Source organism: Anomaloglossus baeobatrachus, chromosome 1 (assembly GCF_048569485.1).
Source record: "Anomaloglossus baeobatrachus isolate aAnoBae1 chromosome 1, aAnoBae1.hap1, whole genome shotgun sequence".
Taxonomy (NCBI): Eukaryota; Metazoa; Chordata; class Amphibia; order Anura; family Aromobatidae; genus Anomaloglossus; species Anomaloglossus baeobatrachus.
Window position 1 is genome coordinate 964,432,269 of NC_134353.1, and position 23,612 is coordinate 964,455,880.

The window sequence follows — 23,612 nt, forward strand, 5'->3', positions numbered from 1 at the left end:
TGGCCAGCGGGCCGACCAGATCCACAGCCACCCTCCTGAAAGGCTCATCGATGATGGGCAGAGATACCAGTGGGGCTTTGGGGCGTGGCCCCGCCTTCCCCACTCTCTGACAGGTTTCACACGAACGGCAGTAGGCAGCCACATCGGCCCCCATTTTTGGCCAGTAGAAATGCTGGTTTAACCTGGCCTTGGTCTTAGCGATCCCTAGGTGTCCGGCCATCGGAATCTCATGTGCGATCCGCAACAACTCCGTCCGGAACGGATAGGGTACCACCAACTGTCGGTCCCTGGGCCACGCCTCCGGTGAACCCTGCTGGACCGTGGCCCGGTACAGCCGTCCTTGGTCCCAGACCACTCGCTCCGGGTCCGAGTCCGAGGGAGGCTGTGCCGCCTGCTCCTTAAGAGCTTTCAGGCTGTCGTCAGCTTCTAACGCTGCCTGAAACCCCTGACTAGATGTGGCCAGAATCGACGAGACTGTCACATCTTCGGTCAGTACCCCGGGACCTGTGTCCTGGCCTCCACCTGACTCGGCTGCCACTGGGTCAGAAGGGGAAGAGCTATCGGACCTCTGGGAGGCCCCTTGGCTTCCAGCACTCCCACTGCGGGTGACAGCGGCCACAGCCGCTGCGACCGTGGGTCGTGCCTGCTCCTCCTCCGTTCCTGACCAAGTCGCCGGTTCAGGCAGACCTACCTGGCTTCCTGACACCCCGGTTGTGGGGGAACCATGCACCGAGATCTTACCTGGGAGCACTTCCGCTCCTGGACCGGCCCCAATCTCACCTGCCTGTTCCCCTCCTGCAGCAACAGAACCCCGCTGTGAAATCTCTGGGGACCCCACATTTGCTGTGGTAGCCCCCACCCCACACACTGGTCCTCCCCCTGCAGCACCCTGCTCTCTGCTTATCCCTGCAGAGGGCAGCAGATCCCAGCTCACAGGCTGATTACTTGTAGAGGCATTGTCACACCTTTCTCTGACCCCCTCCCCTGTCACAGCTGCAGCTGTGTGTGTGTCTATGGTGTCTGTGCAAGCAGAAATATCAGAGTTCACTCCCTCCTCCCTTACATCATTCATAGATAACACATTAACATTGTCAGGAGTCATGTCCGTACTGGCTGAAGGTTCAGCCCTTGGTGGGGGCCCAAACTGGGAGGTTATCTGCCCCAAATCTGTCCCAAGTAGCACGTTTGCGGGGATCCGATCAGTTACCCCCACCTCCCTCACCCCTCGCCCTGCGCCCCAGTCCACATAAATGTCAGCAACAGGCAGCGCCGGGTCAATGCCTCCAATCCCGGAGACAGCGAGGGTTTTTCCAGGGATCAAGTCTTGGGGGGACACCATCTCAGGCCGCACCAGAGTCACCTCCGAGGCGCTGTCTCGCAGTCCTATGGTCACAGACCGGCCGACGGTGACAGGTTGGAAGCTGTCCAGGGACCTACCACCACCCCCACCCACACAATACACCTTGGGCGGCCCTTGGGACGGGGACGGAGCCGGGGCCTTGGGACGCTGAGGGCACATGGCCTTGAAGTGTCCAGGTAAGTTGCACTGGTGGCACCGTCTTGGCTCTGCCACGGGCCTGGAGAGGGGAGTTGAGGGGGACACCCCCTGCAGTCTAGGGGCAGGTGGGGCAGTCGCAGAATTCATCTTACCCCCTCTCCAGGTGCTGCTGGTGGCTGCTCTCCTGGCCTCAGGAGCCCGATTGTTGGTGTAGTCATCGGCCAGGGCAGCTGTAGCCGTGGACCCCTTTGGCTTCTGGTCTCGGATGAACTGGCGGAGATCCTCAGGGCAGTTCCACAAGAGTTGCTCCGTGATGAACAAGTCCAGGATCTCCGGTCCGGTGGAAAGCTGCAGGCCTTGGGTCCAGTGGTCGGCAGCTCGGGCAAGTGCCCGCCGGTGGTCAGCCCAGGAGTCCTTTGGTCCCTTCTGTAGGCTCCGGAACTTCTTGCGGTAGGACTCTGGAGTGAGGTTGTACTGTTGGATCAGGGCCCGCTTGATGGTGTCGTAGCCCTGATCTGCCTCAGCAGGCAAGTCCCCAAGGATATCCAGGGCCTTACCCCTTAAACGGGGGGTCAGGTATTTGGCCCACTGGTCCTTGTCCAGATGGTGCTGCAGGCAAGTCCGTTCAAAAGCAGTCAAGAAAGAGTCCAAGTCTCCATCCTTCTCCAGCACTGGGAAGTCCTCAACACGGACCTTTGGAAGTTTGGTGTCTTGAAGGTCACGTGTGGCTGATGAGGGCCGGAGCTGAGCTAGCTGCAGCTGGTAGTCACGCTCTGCCTGGCGCTCTTCACGTGCTGCTTGCCGCTCCGCAGCCTCACGCACTGCTTGCCGCTCACGCTCGGCCATGAGTATCTCGTAGGTATCCCGGTCTCCAGCCTGGAGAAGGGCCATAGCCATTTGAAGAAGGCTATCCGAGCCTCCCAGGCTCGGTGGAATGGCACGTGGTGATCTGCGGCCCGCTGCGGAGCCTGGTGCTTCACTGTCCATTGCAGAGCGGAGGGCTGGCATCTGGCTCGTTGAGGACCCTTGGGTGAGCTGCTCCTCATCTTGTCCAGCAGTGCCAGGTTGTGCGATGTCCTCTGCAGAGCTGTTCTCTGGCGTCGGGCTCTTGGAGGGCTCGTGGACAACCTCCTCATCGTCTCTGGCCTGAGCATCGGCCATTCCTTTGGCTTTGCTCCTGGTGCTCTCAGCCATTCTTGCAGACTTTGGTCACTGACACAGAACTGACACCTGATGCCTCCACACACCTTACAGTATCTGCACTCTGACACTCTAGTGTTGAGCTAGTCTGAAGACCCCAGCAGCCACAGCTGCTGCAGGCAGTCTTTAGTGTCTGGGAGTATGGGTCTCACACTCACACACACTATTATCTCGATCCCACCGCTATGCCACCAATATGTCACAAACCACCGGGGGGGTCACTCAGAAATCCCCCGCGCTGGCTACCAGTACGTCACAATCGGGGGGTAACAAGTGGGGGTCACCCCTCCTTTATACCTCCCGACCGACAGACAGAGCACGTGACGCGCTCTCTAGCGCCCCTCTTATAGTCAGGCCAATTATGGAATTGCCCGACAATAAGCAAGGAGGCCGCTATACTACTTATGCCGATTATTGAAGGGTCCCCAGTGAGAGTAGGGTATATATTCCCCCGACCTCCGCGGGCGGAATATATAAAACCTCCCCGGATCTCACTGGCCTCCCCACAATAATCCTTGGCACAACTCGCTGCCACCAACCGCTTCACGGTAACTATTAGCCGAACACACAGACGTGGGATTCAAGATCGAGATAACAGAACAGCCCAAGATTAATTATATAATTTAATCAGCCTAAAGCACACTAGAAACTACAATATATACAATAGGGAATCTACAGAATATACATATGTCAGAGTACAGTTACAATCAAAGCATGGGTTACAAACAGGCATACACAGTTCCAGCAGTTACCTTGTGCGTCTGGCCACAGGGGGGCGCTGTAGACCAGGTTTCTAGGAACTCCCACAGATGTTTCCTGCACGTGACCCCCAGCGAAAGAACCCTGGAAAATGGCCGAAGTAGGGTTATCAACCTGGGCAAATCCAGGTCCCCTCCTACCTTCGTGACCTCAGAGGGAGCACTGCTCCACCCCTGGCTGGAGTTATGGACAAAATCCACAACATGGAATATGGGCCATAACTTTGCCTGGGAGCGTCGTAGGCGGACGCCAATGCTCTCATTGTGACAGTTATGAATTTAGCTACAGAATGAGAGGACTCATGACTTGTCTACTAGTTCCCCATTGGCTGATATCACGCCTGGGGTATTTCCCAAGCTCCCGCTCCCATAAAAAGGGTGTGCCAGCATCGTCCGCATGCGGAGACACCATTTTTATGGTTGCCATATTTATCGGAAATATGGCTTGCGAGATATGAACCATTTTTTACTGGAGTCGTTCTGTCTGGAGACTTCCAAGCTTGCTAATTAGATAGCAGCTCCTACCACAGGGTCACGGCAGGGAGTCCTCCTGTGTCCATTGTTCCCACATCATCTCATCTCCATATCATAGGAGATGGCCATGGGATGTGACACCTTCACAGATGCTGGACATTGAGGACAAGAAGGGAGGGGGGCACTGCCAGGGAGTGATGAGCGATTATGACTGGAAGTCATAATTCATCTTCATATCCCGGGATTTGCCTCACAGTACCGGACAAAGGTTTTGTGGTTTTGAGCTTTTTGGTTTCAAAGAAAACTTATAAGAAAAACCCTGTAGAAATGACACTATGGTGTTGTGCAGTGTATATCACATTGTCTCTTCCACCAGGTGTCGTTTATGGGAGAATTGGAGAGCCAGTGACGCTGAGATGCAGAAACGCCAGGTGGGTACAAGGGCGACTCCACGACTGGTCTGTGCGAGGAGTGTGACCTGTGCGAGGAGTGTGACCTGTGCGAGGAGTGTGACCTGTGCGAGGAGTGTGACCTGTGCGAGGAGTGTGACCTGTGCGAGGAGTGTGACCTGTGTGAGGAGTGTGACCTGTGCCATGGTGGACAAAGACCCCCCCCTCCCTGCATACATGTGCCACGCATGACCTCCTACATGCTGACCTGATGATGGTGGTGAAGGTGGTAATGATGTTATTGGTGATAATGGTAGTGCTGGTGAAGATGTTGAGCATGGTGATGGTGGGAAGGATGATGTTGAGGATGATGATGGTGTTAATGATGGTGGTGATGTTCATGCTGGTGGTGGGAATGATGATATTGAAGATGGTGGTGGTGGAAATGAGGATGGTGATGATGATGGTGGTGGAGATGAAGATGATTGTAGTGATGATGAGAATGGTTGTTATGATGGTGGTGGAGATGATGATGGTGATGGTGGTGGGGATGATGATGGCTGTGATGATGTTGAGGATGATGATGATGGTAGTGGTGTGGATGATTATATTGAGGATGGTGATGGAGATGGTGATGATGACGATGGTGGTAGTGGTGGTGGGGATGATGTTGAGGATGGTGATGGAGATGGTGATGATGAGGATGGTGGTGGGGATGATGATGTTGAGGATGGTGATGGAGGTGTTGATGATGAGGATGGTGGTGGGGATGATGATGTTGAGGATGGTGGTGGTGGTGGAGGTGATGATGATGACTATTTTTCGTCTCTCCACAGTTCAGAGGTTGTTTGGACTTTCAATGGATCGACAAACATCACGTGGGGATTGGTCACTGACCTCGGAGATCTGGATCTTCTACATGTAGAACCTGCCATGACGGGGAACTACAGCTGCTATGACCTCGCCGGGCAGCGACTGCAGACCGTGCTGCTGAAAGCTGGATGTGAGTGCAGACGAGAGGTGGGATTGTAGTACAGCGGGCGACACTGAGCAAGAGCAAGGCCAGGAACATCATCGGGAATGGAGGATGTGGATGATGACTTGGAGATGTGTTCTCCTCACAAGGCTGAAACCTTGTAAAAAAAGTCAAAAAAGATTGATCCGGCTGCCGTCATCCCCCACCACAAAGTATAGCAGCGTTCTGTCAGCACGATAGGAGCCGGAGATTTCTTATCCTCACTTCCCAGCATGCTTTGCTCTTGTCCGTTTTCAACCGCTTGTATCACTGTTATGTCTGTATGTAATGTGAGAGACAAGAGAGCAGGAGCAATGAGGCAAAGGTCCGCCCCCTGCCGAGGCAAAGGTCCGCCCCCTGCCGAGGCAAAGGTCCGCCCCCTGCCGAGGCAAAGGTCCGCCCCCTGCCGAGGCAAAGGTCCGCCCCCTGCCGAGGCAAAGGTCCGCCCCCTGCCGAGGCAAAGGTCCGCCCCCTGCCGAGGCAAAGGTCCGCCCCCTGCCGAGGCAAAGACCCGCCCCTCCCACCTCCTGCAGAGGCAAAGACCCGCCCCCACCTCTGATCTCTCATGTTTTGGTCTCAGATCTCTGATTTCTGATCTTTGGTCTCTAATCTCCAGTCCCTGATCTGGATTTTTATTTAAATTTCCAGTCTTTGGTCTCTGATTTCTGTTCTTTGATTACCAGTCCCTGGTCTTTGGTCTCAATATTTTGGTCCCTGATCTTTGGTCTATGATCTATGTCTTTTAACTTCCAGTCTCTGATCTTTGATCTCTTTTCTTTTGGTCTTTGATCTTTTAGTCTCTGATATTTAGTCCCTGATCTCTGGTGTCTAATCTTTTGGTCTCTGATGTTTTGGTCCCTGATCTTTTGGTCTCAATTTTTAGTCCCTGGTCTCTTGTGTCTGATCTTTTGATCTCTAATATTTTGGTCCCTGATCTTTGGTCTCTGATCTATGTCTTTAACTTCCAGTCTCTGATCTTTGATCTCTTTTCTGTTGGTCTTTGATCTTTTAGTCTCTGATATTTAGTCCCTGATCTCTGGTGTCTGATCTTTTGGTCTCTGATGTTGTGGTCTCTGATCTCTAGTCCCTGATCTGTTTTTTTTTATTTTAATTTTCCATTCTCTGGTCTCTGATCTTTGGTTTCTGATCATTGGTCCATGATCTCTGATTTCTGTTATTTTATTTCCAGTCTCTTATCTTTGATTTCTGATCTTTTCGTCTCTTGTCTCTGGTTCCGGATTATTAGGTCCCTGATCTTTTGGTCTCGGATCTCTGATTTCTGTTCTTTTATTTCCAGTCTCTGTTATTTTGGTCCCTGATCTTTGGTCCCTGATCTTTTGATCTCTGATGTTTGATATCTGTTCTTTGATTTCCAGTCTCTGTTCTTTGGTCTCTGACCTTTTGGTCTCTGATCTTTTTGGTCCCTGACATTTTGATCCTTGATCTTTTGGTCTGTGATTTCTGTTATTTGATATCTGACCTTTTGGGCTCTGACCTTTTGGGCTCTGACCTTTTGGGCTCTGACCTTTTGGGCTCTGACCTTTTGGGCTCTAATCTTTTGGGCTCTAATCTTTTGGGCTCTGATCTCTGGTGTCTGATGTTTTGGTCTCTGATGTTTTGGTCTCTGATGTTTTGGTCTTTGATTTTTTTTGGTCTCTGATCTGTTGGTCCCTGATCTCTAGTCTTTATTTCTGGTCTCTGATCTTTTGGTCCCTGAACCTTTGGTCACTGAACTCTGATCCTTTAGTCCCTGATCTCTGGTCACTGATCTCTATTTCTGGGCCCTGATCGCTGATCTTTTGGTCCCTGATCTTTGATTTCCAGTCTCTGATGTTTTGGTCTCTGATGTTTTGGTCTCTGATGTTTTGGTCTCTGATGTTTTGGTCCCTGATCTGTTGTTCCCTGATCTCAGGTCTCTATTTCTGGTCTCTGATCTTTTGGTCCCTGATCTCTGGGCCCTGATCTCTATTTCTGGGCCCTGATCTCTATTTCTGGGCCCTGATCTCTATTTCTGGGCCCTGATCTCTATTTCTGGGCCCTGATCTCTTGGTCCCTGAACCTTTGGTCTCTGATCTCTATTTCTGGGTCCTGATCTCTGATCTCTTGGTCTCTGATCTGTTGGTCCCTGATCTGTTGTTCCCTGATCTCTAGTCTTTATTTCTGGTCTCTGATCTTTTGGTCCCTGAACCTTTGGTCTCTGATCTCTATTTCTGGGTCCTGATCTCTGATCTCTTGGTCCCTGATCTTTGGTCTCTGATCTCTGTTCTTTGATTTCCAGTCTCTGATCTCTGCATTTTCTTACAGATCCTCCTGGGATTCCCTCCGTCACCTGCAGAGCTGCAGATTATCACAACTTCTCCTGTTATTGGACCTCCAGTGTGGAGACTTTGCTGCCTACGAGATACATCACGTCGTACCGGTGAGTTCGCGCTCTGCCCACACGCATGTATTTGTACTTATAGTAATGACCGAGGGACACCACGGTGCAGAGCAAGTTATGGTAGCAGACAAGTTTGCACAGAAAATGGGGTATTTTATTTTCGGGGGATAACACGTAAAGGCTGCGGGGCAACAGGGGATAATACACAATTGAGCTATTTAGCAGGAGAAAGCTACAACTATTACAATGAACAACTGCAGATAATATACTTCACTACTGTGTGCTGTAACCTGATTGTGCGGACACCGCACTCCAACTACGGAGGCCAGCACCAAACCTTACCAGTGTGCTCCAGTGCATACGCACGGTACTGGATACGAAGTCTGGTGGTGCGCACGTCTCTGGGGCCGAACTGAGGCAGCTTTTCTTGTCTTGGATTACGGGGCAGCTGGGCTCATCCGGGCAACGTCTTCTCCTGGGTCGGGTACTGACTGGGCAATCCTCTGGGTTGTCTCACGATCTGGCTCACTTGTCTCTCACGGTTGGCGCCGTATCTCTCCCACTCCGATTAAACATCTGCTGTAGACAAAGGACTCAGAATCCGCACCAAAAAACCCACAGCAAAACCTGCCACCAGAGCAGCGTCTTTATTGTCACCAGAGCAGCATCTTTATTGTCACCAGAGCAGCGTCTTTACTGCCACCAGAGCAGCGTCTTTACTGCCACCAGAGCAGCGTCTTTACTGTCACCAGAGCAGCGTCTTTACTGTCACCAGAGCAGCGTCTTTACTGTCACCAGAGCAGCGTCTTTACTGTCACCAGAGCAGCGTCTTTACTGCCACCAGAGCAGCGTCTTTACTGTCACCAGAGCAGCGTCTTTACTGTCACCAGAGCAGCGTCTTTACTGTCACCAGAGCAGCGTCTTTACTGCCACCAGAGCAGCGTCTTTACTGTCACCAGAGCAGCGTCTTTACTGCCACCAGAGCAGCGTCTTTACTGTCACCAGAGCAGCGTCTTTACTGTCACCAGAGCAGCGTCTTTACTGCCACCAGAGCAGCGTCTTTACTGCCACCAGAGCAGCGTCTTTACTGCCACCAGAGCAGCGTCTTTACTGTCACCAGAGCAGCGTCTTTACTGTCACCAGAGCAGCGTCTTTACTGTCACCAGAGCAGCGTCTTTACTGTCACCAGAGCAGCGTCTTTACTGTCACCAGAGCAGCGTCTTTACTGTCACCAGAGCAGCGTCTTTACTGCCACCAGAGCAGCGTCTTTACTGCCACCAGAGCAGCGTCTTTACTGCCACCAGAGCAGCGTCTTTACTGCCACCAGAGCAGCGTCTTTACTGTCACCAGAGCAGCGTCTTTACTGTCACCAGAGCAGCGTCTTTACTGTCACCAGAGCAGCGTCTTTACTGCCACCAGAGCAGCGTCTTTACTGCCACCAGAGCAGCGTCTTTACTGTCACCAGAGCAGCGTCTTTACTGTCACCAGAGCAGCGTCTTTACTGTCACCAGAGCAGCGTCTTTACTGTCACCAGAGCAGCGTCTTTACTGTCACCAGAGCAGCGTCTTTACTGTCACCAGAGCAGCGTCTTTACTGTCACCAGAGCAGCGTCTTTACTGCCACCAGAGCAGCGTCTTTACTGCCACCAGAGCAGCGTCTTTACTGCCACCAGAGCAGCGTCTTTACTGCCACCAGAGCAGCGTCTTTACTGTCACCAGAGCAGCGTCTTTACTGTCACCAGAGCAGCGTCTTTACTGTCACCAGAGCAGCGTCTTTACTGTCACCAGAGCAGCGTCTTTACTGTCACCAGAGCAGCGTCTTTACTGTCACCAGAGCAGCGTCTTTACTGCCACCAGAGCAGCGTCTTTACTGTCACCAGAGCAGCGTCTTTATTGTCACCAGAGCAGCGTCTTTACTGTCACCAGAGCAGTGTCTTTACATTAGTTTGGTAGAAATATTCTCTATGTTCTTGCCATCCGCTGGTGCTCGTTGTGAGCAAGCAAAGCTGCAGGGTAAAGCATTGGGGAGAGTCGAGGTAGAAATCTAAGCCCTGATAAGGCAGAGGTTCAGACTACATCAGACCCCAATAGACTGATGAATTGTTACTGGGTGCATGTAAGCTTCAGCCACTGATGACAACTGCGCCCTAGTAAAGTGAAATAGCAGTGTAAAGCATGGGGAAGAACAGAGCAACAGTCTCAGAAAGCTGAGCGGACGCATAGTCCAGATTTACGGACTTAGGGGTCCCTTTTGTGCAGGTGCCATGATGTTGGGGGTGGGCAGCACTGGGCTCGCAGGGTCTTCATTCTAGTGGTCACATGAGGACGTCTGTATGCTGCACACAAAGATGCCCCTGTGCTGCACACAGCATCCGTTCAGCCGCAGCTGCAGGAGGGGAGCATGGGGGGCCTGGAGGGGAAGAGGAGAGGCGCAGGAGGGGAGCATGGGGGGCCTGGAGGGGACCCGGAGAGGCACAGGAGGGGAGCATGGGGGGCCTGGAGGGGAACAGGAGAGGCACAGGAGGGGAGCATGGGGGGCCTGGAGGGGAACAGGAGAGGCACAGGAGGGGACCATGGGGGCCTGGAAGGGAACAGGAGAGGCACAGGAGGGGAACATGGGGGGCCCTGGAGGGGAACAGGAGAGGCGCAGGAGGGGAGCATGGGGGCCTGGAGGGGAACAGGAGAGGCGCAGGAGGGGAGCATGGGGGGCCTGGAGGGGAACAGGAAGGGAGCATGGGGGGCATGAAGGGGAACAGGAGAGGCGCAGGAGGGGAACAGGAGAGGCGCAGGAGGGGAGCATGGGGGGCCTGGAGGGGAACAGGAAGGGAGCATGGGGGTCCTGAAGGGGAACAGGAGAGGCGCAGGAGGGGAACAGGAGAGGCGCAGGAGGGGAGCATGGGGGGCCTGGAGGGGAACAGGAGAGGCACAGGAGGGGAGCATGGGGGGCCTGGAGGGGAACAGGAGAGGCACAGGAGGGGAACAGGAGAGGCACAGGAGGGGACCATGGGGGCCTGGAGGGGAACAGGAGAGGCGCAGGAGGGGAACAGGAGAGGCGCAGGAGGGGAGCATGGGGGGCCTGGAGGGGAACAGGAAGGGAGCATGGGGGGCCTGGAGGGGAACAGGAGAGGCACAGGAGGGGAACAGGAGAGGCACAGGAGGGGAGCATGGGGGGGCCTGGAGGGGAACAGGAGAGGCACAGGAGGGGACAATGGGGGCCTGGAGGGGAACTGATGAGGCACAGGAGGGGAACAGGAGAGGCGCAGGAGGGGACCATGGGGGGCCTGGAGGGGAACAGGAGAGGAGCATGGGGGGCCCTGGAGGGGAACAGGAGAGGCGCATGGGGGGCCCTTGAGGGGAACAAGAAAGGAACTTGGGGGCCTGGAGGGGAACAGGAGAGGTGCATGGGGACCCTGGAGGGGAACAGGAGAGGCGCAGGAGGGGCCCTGGAGGGGAACAGGAGAGGCGCAGGAGGGGAATAGGAGGGGGGGCCCTGGAGGGGGAACAAGAAAGGAACATGAGGGGCCCTGGAGGTGAACATGAGAGGAGCATGGGGGGAATAGGAGGGATGGTCAGGGGGCGTGCAGGAGGGAAGCAGAAGGGGTGCACAGGGGGTGCAGGAGAGGCGCTGGAGGGGAATTGGAAGGGAGCAGAAGGGGCACATGAGGGGATGCAGAAGGGGAGTATGGGGGAGTGCAGGAAGTGCACAAGGGGCATGCAGGAGAGGCGCAGAAGAATATGGAGGGGTGCAGGAGGGGCACAGGGGGGTGCTGGAGAGGCACAGGAGGGGAATAGGAAGGGAGCAGAAGGGAAGTATGGGAGGTGCACAGAAGAGGCACAGAAGAGGAATAGGGGGAAGCAAAAGGGGCGCATGGGGGGGTGCAGGAGGGAAATGGGGAGAGCAATAGGCACGCATGAGGGGTTCAGGAGGTGCACAGGAGGGTGCAAGAGGGGAATAGGAGAGGAGCATGGGGGTGCAGGAGGTGTGCAGGAGGGGAATAGGAGGGGAGCATGGGGGGTGCAGGAGGTATGCAGGAGGGGAATAGGAGAGGAGCATGGGGGGTGCAGGAGGTGTGCAGGAGGGGAATAGGAGGGGAACATGGGGGGTGTAGGAGGTGTGCAGGAGGGGAATAGGAGAGGAGCATGGGGGGTGCAGGAGGGGAATAGGAGGGGAGCATGGGGGGTGCAGGAGGTGTGCAGGAGGGGAATAGGAGAGGAGCATGGGGGTGCAGGAGGGGAATAGGAGAGGAGCATGGGTGGTGCAGGAGGTGTGCAGGAGGGGAATAGGAGGGGAGCATGGGGGGTGCAGGAGGGGAATAGGAGGGGAGCATGGGGGGTGCAGGAGGTGTGCAGGAGGGGAATAGGAGAGGAGCATGGGGGGTGCAGGAGGGGAATAGGAGGGGAGCATGGGGGGTGTAGGAGGTGTGCAGGAGGGGAATAGGAGGGGAGCATGGGGGGGTGCAGGAGGTGTGCAGGAGGGGAATAGGAGAGGAGCATGGGGGGTGCAGGAGGTGTGCAGGAGGGGAATAGGAGGGGAGCATGGGGGGTGCAGGAGGTGTGTAGGAGGGGAGCATGGGGGGTGCAGGAGGTGTGCAGGAGGGGAATAGGAGGGGAGCATGGGGGGTGCAGGAGGTGTGCAGGAGGGGAATAGGAGGGGAGCATGGGTGGTGCAGAAGGTGTGCAGGAGGTGTGCAGGAGGGGAATAGGAGGGGAGCATGGGGGGTGCAGGAGGTGTGCAGGAGGGGAATAGGAGGGGAGCATGAGGTGTGCAGGAGGGGAATAGGAGGGGAGCATGGGGGGTGCAGGAGGGGAATAGGAGGGGAGCATGGGGGGTGCAGGAGGTGTGCAGGAGGGGAATAGGAGGGGAGCATGGGGTGTGCAGGAGGGGAATAGGAGGGGAGCATGGGGGGTGCAGGAGGTGTGCAGGAAGGGAATAGGAGGGGAGCATGGGGTGTGCAGGAGGGGAATAGGAGGGGAGCATGGGGGGTGCAGGAGGTGTGCAGGAGGGGAATAGGAGGGGAGCATGGGGGGTGCAGGCGGGGAATAGGAGGGGAGCATGGGGGGTGCAGGAGGGGAATAGGAGGGGAGCATGGGGGGTGCAGGCGGGGAATAGGAGGGGAGCATGGGGGGTGCAGGAGGTGTGCAGGCGGGGAATAGGAGGGGAGCATGGTGGGTGCAGGAGGGGAATAGGAGGGGAGCATGGGGGGTGCAGGAGGTGTGCAGGCGGGGAATAGGAGGGGAGCATGGGGGTGCAGGAGGGGAATAGGAGGGGAGCATGGGGGGTGCAGGAGGGGAATAGGAGGGGAGCATGGGGGGTGCAGGAGGGGAATAGGAGGGGAGCATGGGGGGTGCAGGAGGTGTGCAGGAGGGGAATAGGAGAGGAGCATGGGGGGTGCAGGAGGGGAATAGGAGGGGAGCATGGGGGGGTTCAGGAGGGGAATAGGAGAGGAGCATGGGGGGTGCAGGAGGTGTGCAGGAGGGGAATAGGAGAGGAGCATGGGGGGTGCAGGAGGTGTGCAGGAGGGGAATAGGAGGGGAGCATGGGGGGTGCAGGAGGGGAATAGGAGGGGAGCATGGGGGGTGCAGGCGGGGAATAGGAGGGGAGCATGGGGGGTGCAGGAGGGGAATAGGAGGGGAGCATGGGGGGTGCAGGCGGGGAATAGGAGGGGAGCATGGGGGGTGCAGGAGGTGTGCAGGCGGGGAATAGGAGGGGAGCATGGTGGGTGCAGGAGGGGAATAGGAGGGGAGCATGGGGGGTGCAGGAGGTGTGCAGGCGGGGAATAGGAGGGGAGCATGGGGGTGCAGGAGGGGAATAGGAGGGGAGCATGGGGGGTGCAGGAGGGGAATAGGAGGGGAGCATGGGGGGTGCAGGAGGGGAATAGGAGGGGAGCATGGGGGGTGCAGGAGGTGTGCAGGAGGGGAATAGGAGAGGAGCATGGGGGGTGCAGGAGGGGAATAGGAGGGGATCATGGGGGGGTTCAGGAGGGGAATAGGAGAGGAGCATGGGGGGTGCAGGAGGTGTGCAGGAGGGGAATAGGAGAGGAGCATGGGGGGTGCAGGAGGTGTGCAGGAGGGGAATAGGAGGGGAGCATGGGGGGTGCAGGAGGGGAATAGGAGGGGAGCATGGGGGGTGCAGGAGGTGTGCAGGAGGGGAATAGGAGGGGAGCATGGGGGGTGCAGGAGGGGAATAGGAGGGGAGCAGAAGGGATGCATAGGGAGGTGCACAGGAAGGGATCAGGAGGCGACATGCAGGAGGGGTCGCCTGCTCTGCACACTGAGGATGCTCATAAGTGCTCCTGGACCGGCGCAGTCCTGGGGTCCATGCTCGTTTTGGGGGACATTCTAAATTAATAGTCCACATTCAGCACCAGGAGTTCTCGTTATAGCAGAACGTGTGGGCACAAGAGCTTACAATCCTCAGGGGTCTGAGTACAGGTGACGAGCACGCCAGGACTCCATATATGTTTTATTAGGACATCCCCTGTCCACATTGGAACGGCCCCCGTGTAATGTTCCACACACAGCAGATGATCACTACAGAGAACACCACATGAATAACACCTAGAAATGAAATCTTAATGATATCTGTATTTTTGTATTCACTGTTTTGACTTTGGTGTGAATATGTGTTATCATTCACAAGAGGAGATGTCACAGCTCACCTCCTCCCTCTGCACAATGACCTCTATATACATTGTGATTGGTGGAAATTTGCAGGGAGATGAGGAATTCATGTCCCCAATCATCTCTCATATAAGAAACTAGGTGATAGTCACAGAGAGCTTCCTCCCTCCCTGCACAGTGACCTCTGCACAGACCACAGAGCATGCCCACTACACTGTACCATAGAAGTCAGTAGGTGAGGATAGCTATCCTGTCCTGCCCCTCCCTGCACAGTGACCTCTGCACAGACCACAGAGCATGCCCACAACACTGTACCACAGAAACAACAAAGAGCCAGCACCAATGTGCACTAAGGCATCAAATATTCCAAACTGCATTATAAAAATTTTTTTTTTTTTGAGATTTTTGGCAAAAAATTGCAATTTCTTGAGCTGCTTCGCCACGTCACGGCAAATCTCATTTGAAGCAGTCCTACACTAAAATATTTTTATAAAATGTGCCATGCGGCCTCACATATAAATAGCAGAACTGCTCTCAGCAGCACTCACCTGGTCTATTGCAGTCCCGTACCCATGACTGAGTCATGGCTGTGGGCGGGACAGGTCCAAGCAAATGCTGCATGAAGTATATATATAGCCTGTGGACAAAGCCTGATGACCCAATGTGAACAGTCACCAAACGCCAAAATCTATACAGATGGAATACATCCCAAATTGGGGTGTATAGCACCCCAATTTGGGATGTATTCCATCTGTCTGGATTTTGGCGGTTGGTGACTGTTCACATTAAGTCATCAGGCTTTGTCCACAGGCTATTTACTTCATGCAGCATTTGCTTGGACCTGTCCCGCCCACAGCCATGACTCAGTCATGGGTACGGGATTGAAATAGACCAGGTGAGTGCTGCTAAGAGCAGTTCTACTATTCATATGTGAGGCCGTATGGCACATTTTATAAAATTATTTTAGTGTAGGACTGCTTCAAATGAGATTTGCCGTGACGTGGCGAAGCAGCTCAAGAAATTGCAATTTTTTGCCAAAAATCTCAAAATTTTTAAAATAAGTACAGTTTGGAATGTTTAGTGCTGTAGTGCACATTTGGTGCTGGCTTTTTGTTTTTACTGTACCACAGAAGTCAGTAGGTGAGGATAGCTATCCTGTCCTGCCCCTCCCTGCACAGTGACCTCTGCACAGATCACAGAGCATGCCCACAACACTGTACCACAGAAGTCAGTAGGTGAGGATAGCTATCCTGTCCTGCCCCTCCCTGCACAGTGACCTCTGCACAGATCACAGAGCATGCCCACAACACTGTACCACAGAAGTCAGTAGGTGAGGATAGCTATCCTGTCCTGCCCCTCCCTGCACAGTGACCTCTGCACAGATCACAGAGCATGCCCACTACACTGTACCATAGAAGTCAGTAGGTGAGGATAGCTATCCTGTCCTGCCCCTCCCTGCACAGTGACCTCTGCACAGATCACAGAGCATGCCCACAACACTGTACCACAGAAGTCAGTAGGTGAGGATAGCTATCCTGTCCTGCCCCTCCCTGCACAGTGAACTCTGCACAGACCACAGAGCATGCCCACTACACTGTACCATAGAAGTCAGTAGGTGAGGATAGCTATCCTGTCCTGCCCCTCTCTGCACAGTGACCTCTGCACAGACTACAGGTCTTGAGCTCAGATTTGGGTCATACACCGGAGTGATTGACATTCTGTATGCTGCAGATTGTCCTGCGCTGCGCCGCTCTGTGTTTCGTCCGGTGGGTTTGTGGTGGGGGCCGGGATGGGGCGGTGCGGAGCAGACAGGGCTGTGGAGCTTTGCGGTGTGAAAAGATTTTCTGTGATTCTGATATTTTTACTGTTTATTTGGCTTCAGAACGACTTTAGTTCCTCAGGAAATGGCAGGAAATTACTGTAATGGCAGCAATTACCCAGCGAGGATGAGCTCACAGTGATGGAGGCGGCGGAGGGGCGGCTGCACAGTACACAGCGGCATCACCAGCCTGACACTATTATCACAGTATTACTGTACATCGCAGTGATGGAGGCGGCGGAGGGGCGGCTGCACAGTACACGGCGGCATCACCAGCCTGACACTATTATCACAGTATTACTGTACATCGCAGTGGTGGAGGCGGCGGAGGGGCGGCTGCACAGTACACGGCGGTGTCACCATCCTGACACTATTATCACAGTATTACTGTACATCGCAGTGATGGAGGCGGCGGAGGGGCGGCTGCACAGTACACGGCGGTATCACCATCCTGACACTATTATCACAGTATTACTGTACATCGCAGTGATGGAGGCGGCGGAGGGGCGGCTGCACAGTACACAGCGGCATTACCAGCCTGAGACTATTATCAGAGTATTACTGTACATCGCAGTGATGGAGGCGGCGGAGGGGCGGCTGCACAGTACACAGCGGCATCACCAGCCTGACACTATTATCACAGTATTACTGTACATCGCAGTGATGGAGGCAGCGGAGGGGCGGCTGCACAGTACACGGCGGCGTCACCAGCCTGACACTATTATCACAGTATTACTGTACATCACAGTGATGGAGGCAGCGGAGGGGCGGCTGCACAGTACACGGCGGCATCACCAGCCTGACACTATTATCACAGTATTACTGTACATCGCAGTGATGGAGGCGGCGGAGGGGCGGCTGCACAGTACACGGCGGCATCACCAGCCTGACACTATTATCACAGTATTACTGTACATTGCAGTGATGGAGGCGGCGGAGGGGCGGCTGCACAGTACACAGCGGCATCACCAGCCTGACACTATTATCACAGTATTACTGTACATCGCAGTGATGGAGGCGGCAGAGGGGCGGCTGCACAGTACACGGCGGTGTCACCAGCCTGACACTATTATCACAGTATTACTGTACATCGCAGTGATGGAGGTGGCGGAGGGGCGGCTGCACAGTACACGGCGGTGTCACCAGCCTGACACTATTATCACAGTATTACTGTACATCGCAGTGATGGAGGCGGCGGAGGGGCAGCTGCACAGTACACGGCGGTGTCACCAGCCTGACACTATTATCACAGTATTACTGTACATCACAGTGATGGAGGCGGCGGAGGGGCGGCTGCACAGTACACAGCGGCATCACCAGCCTGACACTATTATCACAGTATTACTGTACATCACAGTGATGGAGGTGGCGGAGGGGCGGCTGCACAGTACACAGCGGCATCACCAGCCTGACACTATTATCACAGTATTACTGTACATCACAGTGATGGAGGTGGCGGAGGGGCGGCTGCACAGTACACGGCGGCATCACCAGCCTGACACTATTATCACAGTATTACTGTACATCGCAGTGATGGAGGCGGCGGAGGGGCGGCTGCACAGTACACGGCGGCATCACCAGCCTGACACTATTATCACAGTATTACTGTACATCGCAGTGATGGAGGCGGCGGAGGGGCGGCTGCACAATGCACAGCGGCATCACCATCCTGACACTATTATCACAGTATTACTGTACATCGCAGTGATGGAGGTGGCGGAGGGGCGGCTGCACAGTACACAGCGGGATCACCAGCCTGACACTATTATCACAGTATTACTGCACATCGCAGTGATGGAGGCGGCGGAGGGGCGGCTGCACAGTACACAGCGGCATCACCAGCCTGACACTATTATCACAGTATTACTGTACATCACAGTGATGGAGGTGGCGGAGGGGCGGCTGCACAATACACAGCGGCATCACCAGCCTGATACTATTATCACAGTATTACTGTACATCACAGTGATGGAGGCAGCGGAGGGGCGGCTGCACAGTACACGGCGGCATCACCAGCCTGACACTATTATCACAGTATTACTGTACATCACAGTGATGGAGGCGGCGGAGGGGCGGCTGCACAGTACACAGCGGTGTCACCAGCCTGACACTATTATCACAGTATTACTGTACATCACAGTGATGGAGGCGGCGGAGGGGCGGCTGCACAGTACACAGCGGTGTCACCAGCCTGACACTATTATCACAGTATTACTGTACATCACAGTGATGGAGGCAGCGGAGGGGCGGCTGCACAGTACACAGCGGCATCACCAACCTGACACTATTATCACAGTATTACTGTACATCACAGTGATGGAGGCGGCGGAGGGGCGGCTGCACAGTACACAGCGGTGTCACCAGCCTGACACTATTATCACAGTATTACTGTACATCGCAGTGATGGAGGCGGCGGAGGGGCGGCTGCACAGTACACGGCGGCATCACCAGCCTGACACTATTATCACAGTATTACTGTACATCACAGTGATGGAGGCGGCGGAGGGGCGGCTGCACAGTACACGGCAGTGTCACCATCCTGACACTATTATCACAGTATTACTGTACATCGCAGTGATGGAGGCGGCGGAGGGACGGCTGCACAGTACACGGCGGTGTCACCAGCCTGACACTATTATCACAGTATTACTGTACATCGCAGTGATGGAGGCGGCGGAGGGGCGGCTACACAGTACACGGCGGCATCACCAGCCTGACACTATTATCACAGTATTACTGTACATCGCAGTGATGGAGGCGGCGGAGGGGCAGCTGCACAGTACACGGCGGTGTCACCAGCCTGACACTATTATCACAGTATTACTGTACATCGCAGTGATGGAGGCGGCGGAGGGGCGGCTGCACAGTACACGGCGGCGTCACCAGCCTGACACTATTATCACAGTATTACTGTACATCGCAGTGATGGAGGCGGCGGAGGGGCGGCTGCACAGTACACGGCGGCGTCACCAGCCTGACACTATTATCACAGTATTACTGTACATCGCAGTGATGGAGGCGGCGAAGGGGCGGCTGCACAGTACACGGCGGCATCACCAGCCTGACACTATTATCACAGTATTACTGTACATCGCAGTGATGGAGGCGGCGAAGGGGCGGCTGCACAGTACACGGCGGCATCACCAGCCTGACACTATTATCACAGTATTACTGTACATCGCAGTGATGGAGGCGGCGGAGGGGCGGCTGCACAGTACACGGCGGCATCACCAGCCTGACACTATTATCACAGTATTACTGTACATCGCAGTGATGGAGGCGGCGGAGGGGCGGCTGCACAGTACACAGCGGCATCACCAGCCTGACACTATTATCACAGTATTACTGTACATCACAGTGATGGAGGCGGCGGAGGGGCGGCTGCACAGTACACGGCGGCATCACCAGCCTGACACTAATATCACAGTATTACTGCACATCGCAGTGAACGGTGAATCGGGGAGGCGGCGGAGGGGCGGCTGCACAGTACACAGCGGCATCACCAACCTGACCACTATTATCACAGTATTACTGTACATCGCAGTGGTGGAGGCGGCGGAGGGGCGGCTGCACAGTACACAGCGGCATCACCAGCCTGACACTATTATCACAGTATTACTGTACATCGCAGTGATGGAGGCGGCGGAGGGGCGGCTGCACAGTACACAGCGGCATCACCAGCCTGACACTATTATCACAGTATTACTGTACATCGCAGTGATGGAGGCGGCGGAGGGGCGGCTGCACAGTACACGGCGGGATCACCAGCCTGACACTATTATCACAGTATTACTGTACATCACAGTGATGGAGGCGGCGGAGGGGCGACTGCACAGTACACGGCGGTGTCACCAGCCTGACACTATTATCACAGTATTACTGCACATCGCAGTGATGGAGGCGGCGGAGGGGCGGCTGCACAGTACACAGCGGCATCACCAGCCTGACACTATTATCACAGTATTACTGCACATCGCAGTGATGGAGGCGGCGGAGGGGCGGCTGCACAGTACACAGCGGGATCACCAGCCTGACACTATTATCACAGTATTACTGCACATCGCAGTGATGGAGGCGGCGGAGGGGCGGCTGCACAGTACACGGCGGCATCACCAGCCTGAACACTATTATCACAGTATTACTGCACATCGCAGTGATGGAGGCGGCGGAGGGGCGGCTGCACAGTACACGGCGGCATCACCAGCCTGACACTATTATCACAGTATTACTGCACATCGCAGTGATGGAGGCGGCGGAGGGGCGGCTGCACAGTACACGGCGGCATCACCAGCCTGACACTATTATCACAGTAATTACTGTACATCGCAGTGATGGAGGCGGCGGAGGGGCGGCTGCACAGTACACAGCGGCATCACCAGCCTGACACTATTATCACAGTATTACTGTACATCGCAGTGATGGAGGCGGCGGAGGGGCGGCTGCACAGTACACAGCGGTGTCACCAGCCTGACACTATTATCACAGTATTACTGTACATCGCAGTGATGGAGGCGGCGGAGGGGCGGCTGCACAGTACACGGCGGTGTCACCAGCCTGACACTATTATCACAGTATTACTGTACATCGCAGTGATGGAGGCAGCGGAGGGGCGGCTGCACAGTACACGGCGGCATCACCAGCCTGACACTATTATCACAGTATTACTGTACATCGCAGTGATGGAGGCAGCGGAGGGGCGGCTGCACAGTACACGGCGGTGTCACCAGCCTGACACTATTATCACAGTATTACTGTACATCACAGTGATGGAGGCGGCGGAGGGGCGGCTGCACAGTACACAGCGGCATCACCAACCTGACACTATTATCACAGTATTACTGTACATCGCAGTGATGGAGGCAGCGGAGGGGCGGCTGCACAGTACACGGCGGCATCACCAGCCTGACACTATTATCACAGTATTACTGTACATCACAGTGATGGAGGCAGCGGAGGGGCGGCTGCACAGTACACGGCGGCATCACCAACCTGACACTATTATCACAGTATTACTGTACATCACAGTGATGGAGGCAGCGGAGGGGCGGCTGCACAGTACACGGCGGCATCACCAGCCTGACACTATTATCACAGTATTACTGTACATTGCAGCATTAGGGGCTTTGTCCCCAGTTTTCCCTCCGCATGCTTTGTCCCCAGTTTCTCCTCCGCAGGCTTTGTCCCCAGTTTGCCCTCCGCAGGCTTTGTCCCCAGTTTCTCCTCCGCAGGCTTTGTCCCCAGTTTGCCCTCCGCAGGCTTTGTCCCCAGTTTGCCCTCCGCAGGCTTTGTCCCCAGTTTCCCCTCCGCAGGCTTTGTCCCCAGTTTCTCCTCCGCAGGCTTTGTCCCCAGTTTGCCCTCCGCAGGCTTTGTCCCCAGTTTCCCCTCCGCAGGCTTTGTCCCCAGTTTCCCCTCCGCAGGCTTTGTCCCCAGTTTCTCCTCCGCAGCCTTTGTCCCCAGTTTTTCCTCCGCAGGCTTTGTCCCCAGTTTTTCCTCCGCAGGCTTTGTCCCCAGTTTCCCCTCCGCAGGCTTTGTCCCCAGTTTTTCCTCCGCAGGCTTTGTCCCCAGTTTCTCCTCCACAGGCTTTGTCCCCAGTTTCCCCTCCGCAGGCTTTGTCCCCAGTTTCCCCTCCGCAGCCTTTGTCCCCAGTTTTTCCTCCGCAGGCTTTGTCCCCAGTTTCCCCTCCGCAGGCTTTGTCCCCAGTTTCCCCTCCGCAGGCTTTGTCCCCAGTTTCCCCTCCGCAGGCTTTGTCCCCAGTTTCCCCTCCACAGGCTTTGTCCCCAGTTTCTCCTCCGCAGGCTTTGTCCCCAGTTTCCCCTCCGCAGGCTTTGTCCCCAGTTTCCCCTCCGCAGGCTTTGTCCCCAGTTTCCCCTCCGCAGGCTTTGTCCCCAGTTTCCCCTCCGCAGGCTTTGTCCCCAGTTTCCCCTCCACAGGCTTTGTCCCCAGTTTCTCCTCCGCAGGCTTTGTCCCCAGTTTCTCCTCCGCAGGCTTTGTCCCCAGTTTCTCCTCCGCAGGCTTTGTCCCCAGTTTCTCCTCCGCAGGCTTTGTCCCCAGTTTCCCCTCCGCAGGCTTTGTCCCCAGTTTCCCCTCCGCAGGCTTTGTCCCCAGTTTCTCCTCCGCAGGCTTTGTCCCCAGTTTCTCCTCCGCAGGCTTTGTCCCCAGTTTCTCCTCCGCAGGCTTTGTCCCCAGTTTCTCCTCCGCAGGCTTTGTCCCCAGTTTCTCCTCCGCAGGCTTTGTCCCCAGTTTCTCCTCCGCAGGCTTTGTCCCCAGTTTCTCCTCCGCAGGCTTTGTCCCCAGTTTCTCCTCCGCAGGCTTTGTCCCCAGTTTCTCCTCCGCAGGCTTTGTCCCCAGTTTCTCCTCCGCAGGCTTTGTCCCCAGTTTCTCCTCCGCAGGCTTTGTCCCCAGTTTCTCCTCCGCAGGCTTTGTCCCCAGTTTCCCCTCCGCAGGCTTTGTCCCCAGTTTCCCCTCCGCAGGCTTTGTCCCCAGTTTCTCCTCCGCAGGCTTTGTCCCCAGTTTCCCCTCCGCAGGCTTTGTCCCCAGTTTCCCCTCCGCAGGCTTTGTCCCCAGTTTCTCCTCCGCAGGCTTTGTCCCCAGTTTCTCCTCCGCATGCTTTGTCCCCAGTTTCCCCTCCGCAGGCTTTGTCCCCAGTTTTTCCTCCGCATGCTTTGTCCCCAGTTTCCCCTCCGCAGGCTTTGTCCCCAGTTTTTCCTCCGCAGGCTTTGTCCCCAGTTTCTCCTCCACAGGCTTTGTCCCCAGTTTCCCCTCCGCAGGCTTTGTCCCCAGTTTCCCCTCCGCAGCCTTTGTCCCCAGTTTTTCCTCCGCAGGCTTTGTCCCCAGTTTCCCCTCCGCAGGCTTTGTCCCCAGTTTCCCCTCCGCAGGCTTTGTCCCCAGTTTCCCCTCCGCAGGCTTTGTCCCCAGTTTCCCCTCCGCAGGCTTTGTCCCCAGTTTCCCCTCCACAGGCTTTGTCCCCAGTTTTTCCTCCGCAGGCTTTGTCCCCAGTTTCTCCTCCACAGGCTTTGTCCCCAGTTTCCCCTCCGCAGGCTTTGTCCCCAGTTTCCCCTCCGCAGCCTTTGTCCCCAGTTTTTCCTCCGCAGGCTTTGTCCCCAGTTTCCCCTCCGCAGGCTTTGTCCCCAGTTTCCCCTCCGCAGGCTTTGTCCCCAGTTTCCCCTCCGCAGGCTTTGTCCCCAGTTTCCCCTCCACAGGCTTTGTCCCCAGTTTCTCCTCCGCAGGCTTTGTCCCCAGTTTCCCCTCCGCAGGCTTTGTCCCCAGTTTCCCCTCCGCAGGCTTTGTCCCCAGTTTCCCCTCCGCAGGCTTTGTCCCCAGTTTCCCCTCCGCAGGCTTTGTCCCCAGTTTCCCCTCCACAGGCTTTGTCCCCAGTTTCTCCTCCGCAGGCTTTGTCCCCAGTTTCTCCTCCGCAGGCTTTGTCCCCAGTTTCTCCTCCGCAGGCTTTGTCCCCAGTTTC

General features: G+C 55.6%; 1 protein-coding gene across 3 annotated transcripts in view; it reads left to right on the forward strand.

The window, feature by feature from the left end:
* Positions 1-23,612, forward strand: part of IL11RA (interleukin 11 receptor subunit alpha) — a 224,043-nt gene that overhangs the window by 108,571 nt on the left and 91,860 nt on the right. For all 3 annotated transcript variants that reach the window (XM_075330060.1, XM_075330052.1, XM_075330043.1), the window contains exons 3-5: positions 4,307-4,361; positions 5,156-5,322; positions 7,639-7,753. In XM_075330060.1, coding sequence (XP_075186175.1) covers positions 4,307-4,361; positions 5,156-5,322; positions 7,639-7,753 — 337 coding nt within the window. The remainder of the gene's footprint in view (positions 1-4,306; positions 4,362-5,155; positions 5,323-7,638; positions 7,754-23,612) is intronic.